General features: G+C 35.4%; 1 protein-coding gene across 1 annotated transcript in view; it reads right to left on the reverse strand.

The window, feature by feature from the left end:
- Positions 1 to 104: 104 nt before the first annotated feature.
- Positions 105 to 9,214, reverse strand: part of STRAP (serine/threonine kinase receptor associated protein) — a 17,848-nt gene continuing 8,738 nt past the window's right edge. The window contains exons 5-10 of the mRNA XM_004693245.2: positions 7,020 to 7,116; positions 6,013 to 6,150; positions 3,774 to 3,910; positions 1,946 to 2,095; positions 1,322 to 1,387; positions 105 to 689 (exon numbers count right to left, since the gene is read on the reverse strand). Coding sequence (XP_004693302.1) covers positions 628 to 689; positions 1,322 to 1,387; positions 1,946 to 2,095; positions 3,774 to 3,910; positions 6,013 to 6,150; positions 7,020 to 7,116 — 650 coding nt within the window. The 3' untranslated portion in view covers positions 105 to 627. The remainder of the gene's footprint in view (positions 690 to 1,321; positions 1,388 to 1,945; positions 2,096 to 3,773; positions 3,911 to 6,012; positions 6,151 to 7,019; positions 7,117 to 9,214) is intronic.

Below are 9,214 nucleotides of genomic sequence, written 5' to 3' on the forward strand. Positions count from 1 at the left end.
TATAATCAGGCCATCGTCTGACATAGTTATTCAGGAAACCTTCTGGTGATTTCTATTTTATAAAAAGCCAATCTACCAATTTTTCTCAAGAAACAAACAATGTCTTATTTTAGAGGAATTTTATTTTGACAACTAAAAACAATTAGATGTTCAGAAGCAGTGTACAATGAAGGAGAAATCAAGCCAGTTACTTTATCATGTATTCTTCCCTCTTCTTTACAACTGAAGCAAAAAAAAAAAAAAAAAAAAAAAAAAGACTTTCTGCTTTAAGGAAAAAGTCAGAAAAATAGGCCAATATATTCTTCTTTTCCATAATAACATAACAGCTATAAGAAATCTAATTGTAATAAGAGAAATGGGTGTTGGCTTGCACATATTCATTAAAAAGACAACAAACAGGCCATCGTAGTACAAGAGCATATTAACTCCACCTGCCTTCATCTGGTACCTTGAATTTTCACTGACAGGTAACACCAAGTTAGTCCCAGCACTGGAGCTAATTCATATTCCTCAGTATTTACTGCTCATGTTTGCCTTAAGCAGAGTCACTCTGGAAGACTGATGCTTTTCTCTGCTTGCTTGTTTTAGTCCGTAAGTTGTATACTATCTGTGGCAATTGCCTGATGCTCAGGCCTTAACTTCAGGAGTTGAACTATAGATGGAATCTGAATTCTCTGAAGCAATTTCTTCTACGATTAAAAAAAAAATCATTATCAGACAACTTAATAAAGGAAAAAAACAAATCTTCATTTCTATGTAATGAAAGCACAAAAACGTGTTTCAAAGCGTGCTGGTGAGCAGCAGTAAAAGAGAACAAATGAAATGCCATTTATCACCAGACTCATGCCATGAAAAAGCAATGAAGAAAGGTTCAAGGTCTCTTCCATGCTAAATTTTTGATGACACCACATGTCTAATAAACACTGATTTAAAGTCATAGCTCAAAGAAGTCTGCTTCCCCCACCCCCAATTCCAAGTTCAAACAGGACGAATTACAGTTTACAATTCTAAGTTTGGGAAAGCACACTTGGTCTGTAATAAGTGCTTAATAAATATCAAATTACAATTACAACCAGTTATTTTAGCATGTCTTCCAAATTACACTGTAGATTTACAAAGACAACCACAGAAATTGTGTCCATACCACATCTGTGCCTGCACCACATCAAGGTACTTAAATGTTTTATAAACACATATATGTAGGTATATACACTCATTTATTATGTTCACATTTAACAAATTTCCTTAATCATTAAGTAAATTCACACATCACTTCAATTTTAAATTCTCTAGGCCTCTATAAAAGTTAACTGATATTTACCCAGCTCCTCTTCTGCTGTCTCTGGAAAATTGATCTTTGGCTTTGCCAGCTCACCACTATCCTCTTCTATGAAAAGAAAAGCAACAATGATTACATGAATTTCAGTATTACAAGTCATTCCTAAGACTAAGCAAGGAAAAGAAGCCATGAGTGCCCTATGCAGCAAGCTACAAACATAACTCCCCCTTTTTTAGTAATTCTAATTCTAAAATAGTAGCTCTTCAAAAATTTTAAGTTCACACTGTTACTACATTCAATCTCATTAGAATTTTTTACTAAACACATGTCTACCTTAATAGTAGGGATCAATGAACAAAGCCAGTCAGAGATTAGACACATTCACTTGTAAAGTCTTTGTAATGCCTGCTAGCAAATTTTGGCTTAGGTTCATTGCATTCACTGAATGATTTAGTGTGAAAATTTAGGGAAAAAAAAAGATTCTACAATGAAAAAAATTTAAACAAAAATCCACAATGGTCGATTTATAAATCATGGGCTTCTCATTCCTTCAGCCACACTATATAATTTAAAATTTATAGAAACAAAAACACTGAAACAAATCAAAGATAAAAAGTATCACACAATTATGATACTTAATGCGCCAATACTGAATAAAGCCCTTACCTGGAAGCACACATTTCCAAAGGCCGTATGTTTTCCCTACCACAGTTTGCCACAGTCTCAATGTTCCATCTTCAGACCCACTAGCGTAGAGCTCTCCATCAGGGCTAAATCTCACACAGTGAATAGGACCAAAGTGTCCTTTGTAGGATTCTGAAAAGAGGAAAGCTCTTAGATAATTTAACACTTAAAAAAAGAAAGGTTAAACATTTACTTCTCAAAAAAATACTATCTATAATTTGGGAAAGTACAAAATTCATAAGAGCAAATACTAAGAACTATACCTAATTAAAGATAATGATTCAAAGTGACATGTCTCTTTCTCCTTTCCAATGTTAGCATACATTAGCTTGAGACTGTTTCTCGTAAAAAATGAGACTTTGTGCTCCAATAAGGATAAAGGAAGGGCTAAATGAAAACCCTTCTAAATTTTAGAAAAAGATCTATAGTCAATCCCAATTTCCATATCCTAAACTCGATATCTATTTACGAGATAACCAATTCTAATAATGATTACAGAGAGCCACTAGATGGAGCTCTTTTTACACTCTGCCTCTTAATTTCCCACCAGGCTATCCAATGTCCATGAGTCATTCTATCACACATAAGAGAATCAACAGTGATACTTAAATATGCAAATCTACGGAATCTAGTGAAAAATATAGATTAACAGTGATTTTTGTTCTCTTTAAGTCATATCCTTACTTACAGAATTTTATCATTTATGCATTTTCTAATGCATCAACTTATTTTTTAAAGCCCTTTATTAGGACAGTGTTTTGTCTAAGTCTTCAAGATCCTCATGTACCAGAAAATGTAAAGACTGTAAGTAGTAAAAAATTTCAGAACTAAGAGGCTGGTCCAATATTCACCATGACCTCAGATAGCACAGTTTAGTTCTCTCATTTTCAAGGTGAATAACCTAGTAACCAAAAACTTTTAAAATTTGAAACTGGAATTAAATAATAGAAAAGATCCTCTTATTTGAAGATTACTTATTTAATGGGGGCACCACAAACAATTAAAATAGGTTCTATATGCTCCATTCACCAAGGTTCCAGTTATGCCACTCAAATCCATTCATTATCCCAAAGAAATAAAACATAACATCATCTTTGGCTCTTTATGTATTAAATTCTAATGATTTTACACTATTGCATGGTAAAACAGGACAGCCAGAAATAGACAAAACACTAACACCAACTGCTATCTTCTAGACAAAAATTTATTATAATGAAATTAACTATTTCAAAAGTAAAAAAACACTTGTAAAGTTCAAAGTAAATACTGAGAGCCTTAACTATGAAATGCCTACCTATCAGAGAAATACTAAGTTTGGATTTATATTAACTTCTAATTAATCCTACCTGTCTTTCAATTTTATCATACACTATTATCATGAAATGGGAAGCAAAAGTCATACCCAAAGAGTAACGGTCAAAAAAACCTTTTTTTAAACCATCCATCTCAGTTACCTCCATCACCTGCACTACACTTCAGGAAGAATAAATTTTCTTATTCCTGCTTAATAAGATTTTGTACAGAAGAATGCTTCCCTTTTCCCCAAATAAATACACTGCACTACTGCAGAGAACATCAGCTTGCAATGAAAAGGTAAGCAATTAAAAAGAAAACATTTAGTTCAATAAACATTATTTATAGTTCTATAGAAATTTCTACCCAAAGTGCCTAATATTCCTTTAATTTTTCACTTGGAAGTAAGCACAATTGAGTTAGCTAAAAAATTTGCTTTCAAGATGTAGCAGGCATAAATGAGGTGTTCATTAACACCTAACATTCCACAGAGGGTGGAAAAAAGAGGATAACTCACCTAATTCTTCTCCACTATTATAATCATACTTATAAAGTTTAAAATCTTCACCACCTGCAACAAGAAATTCTTTCTCAGGATGAAGTGATGCAGAATTGATAGTTGCAGGAGCTTCAAAGGATTTAATTGGGTCCAAACTAGGGGGGGAAAAAAAAAACATTTTTAAAAAACCACATTTGAGTACTAGCAAAAATATTCAGAAAGCTACTATGCCCAAAAGGAGCTCATGACAGGAACACTGACATTTCTATAGAAGTTAGTATGATGGCTAGTTAAAACAGCATAGCTGGTTTACTGAGATTTTCACTTTAAAAGTTTTACTTTATGGGCCCTCCCTGGTGGCGCACCAGGTTAAAGCACAGCACTGAGAATCTAAAGCTGCTTCCGCATGAGTTCGATTGCCGCCTGCCCCGGAGGTGACCACATGGCAAGGCAGACCTCTCCTGACCCGCCCGCTGCTCCCCTCAGCAATGTACTTCGTCGATCTGCCTGTTCTGTTCCCCACTCTGTCTCTGGTGAAGCCTCTCACCGCCCCTGAGCCTCTGGCCTGTACCCCAGTTCTGTATGCAAAAATAAATAAATCTTTAAAAAAAAAAAAGTTTTACTTTATTGTCTGAATTATCAACAGTAAAGGTTTTTATTTAAAGGATTAGTTGCACACTAGTCTTAACAGCTGAGTTTATAAGTTTCTATAACAGAATAAACCTTCATATGCCATCAAATTAAAACTGCAAAATATGGCTGTTTTTTAAATCAGGCAATAAAAGAATAACCAAATATGAGACCATGATCATCTAATAAAAATCAATATAAACTACAGCTTCACTTGAATACCAAATGAATTTGGACATCTACACTTTTCCAGTTCAACCCTTCAAGTCCTGAAATGCCACCACAAAAGCATCATCGCACTGGAGCTCCTCAACCCCACCATCTATTTTCATCACCACACACTACGAAGTGTGAAATTTAAAGTCAGTCATCACTTATGCAGGACCACTGAAGGGCAACTTGCTGGCTCACATGTTAGAATAGTCAACAGGCCAACAACCTCTGCCACCAAAATGGGATCTAAGGCAAAGGCACAGCAAAGCTGCATTCTGGGTATGACAGTATTAGCACTCCCCATGTGTCTGAGCCACTTTATATTTTTAATTGTTCTTCATTTTTAATGTCTTCTCTTTCCTTCTGACTTGCAGTGAATATTAGCTCTGTAAGTGGTCCATTAAACAAAAAGTTAGAATCGCTGGTCATAGTACAATGTTTAGTCTTACACATATAAAAAAAGTAACATATACACTGAGAAACAAATACAGTTCTACTCTTTGAACTGATAATTTAGGACAACAGTAATGTAATATACCTAGTAATTGCTAAGTATGTTTTAAAATAAAAATTAAAAAACCACACCAATATACACCCATTTATAAAAAGAGAAAAAAGATTAGCAGAAAATACAACTACCATAAGCATTCTGGCATCTATGGTTGTGGGACTGTGAATCAATTTGTATTTCCCAAATTTTCAACACGAGCTTTTACTGTATTTATAGTCACAAAAAATAAGTCTGTTTAAAAAATAACATCGAGGGCCCTCCCTGGTGGCGCAGCGGGTTAAAGGACAGCACTAAGAAGCTTAAGCCACTTCCACATGAGTTCGATTCCGCCTGCCCGCCCCCGAAGAGACCCACATGGCGTGGCAGACCTCTCCTGACCCGCCCGCTGCTCCCCTCAGCAGTGTACTTTGTCGATCTGCCTGTTCTGCTCCCCTTTCTGTCTCTGGTGAGTCCTCTCACCCTCCGCATCTCTGGCCTGTACCCCAGCTCTATATGAATAAATAAATCTTTAAAAAACAATAAATAAATATAATACCATCGAGCTATGCATACTCAGAAGGAAAAAAAATCACTATTTCACTAAAATTTTCAAGTTAAAATTAATACCTGCTCACAGAAACAGCTTAGACCACATGAGTTACAGAACCAGCCTAGTGATCATTTAAGAAAAATTTATAAGTTATTAAAATTTACCAGTCAACATCCCAAATAACCAGAAATCAATTTAACTAATTCCTATAAAAAAACACATTATTAGTGGATAAGGAAGCATTTCCCTCCTTAATATACAGCAAAGATGCTTTTAAAACAGCAAAGTTTCTTTCCCATATGCCTTCCAATTTTTAGGTACCTTAAATTGTACTTTTTGTTACAGGAAAATGAAAGTATTCCTTGTGAACATACCTTACTGCACTATGAAAAGCAATTGATCGTCCATAAGTTATTACCAAGATCTCTCCCTCAGGGATATATTCCATACTGCTAACAGACATATTAAAATTTAGAGATTTCACTTCTGTCATAGTAGCATGATCCCAAAGGCTGCAAAAAGAAAAAGGAAAATATGGTGGCATTTGCTTGTTAAGAAAAAGATTCAAACAAGACACACTAGAATCAGAATTACAGATGACCCATAGAAGCTTTGGGATACTACACAGTGTCAAAAATATTAAGTAGTTTTTGATAAAGTCAAATTTAAATACAGCTCTAAAATAAGTTAGCAAAATTATGCCATTAAGAAACTTAGGTCCTGGCCCTCCCTGGTGGCGCAGCGGGTTGAGGCACAGCACTGAGAAGCTAAAGCCACTTCCGCATGAGTTCGATTCCCGCCTGGCCCGGAGGAGACCACATGGCGTGGCAGACCTCTCCTGACCCGCCCGCTGCTCCTCTCAGCAGTGTACTTCGTTGATCTGCCTGTTCTGCTCCCCACTCTGTCTCTGGTGAAAGCCTCTCGCCGCCCCTGCACCTCTGGCCTGTACCCCAGTTCTGTATGCATAAATAAATAAATCTTTAAAAAAAAAAAAAAAAAGAAAAGAAACTTAGGTCCTAGTCCACTGTTTTAAAAAGTGGCATTGTCTTTTGATAGAAAACTAAACATGTCAACACACAAAATTATACACAGAACTTCAGGGTTCTGTGGATCCCCTCTGGTCAGCCTGCCCACTGGCATGGGTTAAGAACACCTACTTATGAAAGTATCAGCAACTTTGGAATCTTGTCAGTTGTGCTGTGTTTATGGTAGTAATTGTACTGGAAAATGTGTTGGACCAGAAAATGTGATGCATGTGCTACTGAATTCTACTCAGGCCGACTCTTCCTACAAAATTATTATAAAAAGTTTTTAAACTGTAAGGGTTAAACTAAGATCAATTAGTTTTCAAGTCTGAAACTACTAAAGAAAAATTACTTACCGGACAGTTTTATCATCAGCTGAAAGTATTTGTTTATCATCACTGCACCATAGCGCCTTTTTAATACCAGAAGTATGACCACTGATTTCCCTAGGTTCTGAAAATGAAACAATTTATACAACATACCTGTCAATATTTAATTTTTAAAAGTGAATACTGCAATAGTGATTATGTAAAGAGCAAAGAAAAAATACATTTTAAATTAGACTGTAATTTTCCAAAGTCCAGCACAAATCAAGGGATGCTTACAGAAAACACTATTCCTTTTACTACACCAGATAAATGTGGCTACATGAGAAAGAAATCAACTATAATCTATATGTAGTTTGACAGTAAATACACCACAGTGATCAGGCTAATTTTCTGATTTGAAAGGCATTACTGTATCACAATGAAGTAATAACAAACGTGGCATAATTTAATAAAGATACAGTCCAGGACGCTCTGGGCAATCCCAGCAGCGTCACTGTGGGTTGCTCATCCAAATCACTGTTGGTGGTGACTAATAGGAAAAAAAGAAAATAGGAGCTGGAAAGAGAAGATGGCAATAAAATGGTATAGCAACTCCTAAGCTCCTAAGAATATTTCTACACTGAAAGAAAAGCATAAAAAATTGGAAACATGTCTCTGTTAGAGACCTTCCCTTCAAAAGTTTCTTTTAAAAAAAATGTGTAGGCAGTAGGAGATACTAGCGATAATGCCAATTCAATGTGACATTGACTCTGGGCAAGCTACTTAACCTTTCAAAGACTATGCTGCTTCACCTGTAAAAAGGGGTGATATCCCATAGCTGGATTACTTAAGGGTCAAATGAGAAGCACCTAAAGTGCCCAGCACAGTATTTGCCATTCAGTAAAAGTTCATGTAGTTGCTACCATTTCTATTATCATAGCAGTGGGAGAACCACTTTCAAAAAGCATCTCTGGGAAAGGTAAAACAATATAAGTGTCCACTTCAGCCCTCAACAATCTTGGTGGGTCAGATAAGTATGTGATAAAATAAATGAAGAAAAAAGCTCCAATATACCAAAAGGAGAAAAACACATAAACGTAGCTTGTTTTCTCACCTTAGAAATGCTTTTCGAAAAGGAACGTATCTAATTTCCATTGTAGCTTTGACTTTTTAAACAAATTTATGAACATACAATAAATGCCCATGATACAAAATTAAAGACACCAGCTAATATATAATAAAAATGTTCAGTTTATCAAAAGTTGATAGCCTTTACAAAATATATTATGTGGTTAACACTACAAAAACAGGGATAAACATATGAACTAAGGGAGAAAGGTATTGCAAAGAAAAGTAGTTATTGGTGTTTGAGAGCAGACCAGTTATAGGTATTTTCACACATCCATCAATGGCCTTGGTAATGGCTATCAAGGGTTTGCAAATGTAACTTCTTTTGTGCCTACAATTATATCTCTATAAATATCCTGAGATTATCGTGGAAATATTTGCAACCATGAGGATATTTATCATAACACTGCATGTCACTTTCTAAAAGTTGTTAATACTCTGAACAGGTATTTCAGAAGAGTGGTCAATTCACTTATCCATAAAATGGAGAATTCCACAGTCATTTTTAAAAGTGGACCAGTTTAAAGACTTCAGAAATTCTTCTGAATAGTTAAAAGCATTACATAGTTCAAAACTGTGAACAACATGAGTATACACTCAGAAGAGTGACCCCCTCACCTTCTACTATCCTAAAAGGTAATAATAATCATGTATCTTTTAAAACATGATAAAAATTTATCAAGAAAGTTTTAATTATAAGAAAACCACATAAGTAAATTGATATTAAAAGATAACATAAAAAAAAGAGACTGGAAGAGGATAAAAACTAAAAATATCAATAGTGATTAATAATGGATGATGGAGGGGGCCTCTTGGTAGCCCAGGAGTTAAATCTCAGTGCTACCACCAAGATGCCTCAATGTGATGGCCTGACTTTGAATTCCCGCCATGGAGCTAATCCACATGGTGCTGCTCCCCTCAGCAGGGTTATTTCAGTAGAGCTGCCTGTTCTGCTCCCCACTCTGTCTCTGCAAATCCTTTTACACATTTTTTTTTTTAATTCTTAAAAAAAAGGGGGATACCCATGTTTATTGCTGCTTTATTTACAATTGGAAAAACATGGAAGCAGCCCAAATGCCCAAAAGTAGATGACTGGATTAGAAAGATGTGGTACA

The sequence above is a fragment of the Condylura cristata genome, unplaced genomic scaffold (genome assembly GCF_000260355.1).
Source record: "Condylura cristata isolate star-nosed mole 26May11 unplaced genomic scaffold, ConCri1.0 scaffold00036, whole genome shotgun sequence".
NCBI lineage: Eukaryota > Metazoa > Chordata > Mammalia > Eulipotyphla > Talpidae > Condylura > Condylura cristata.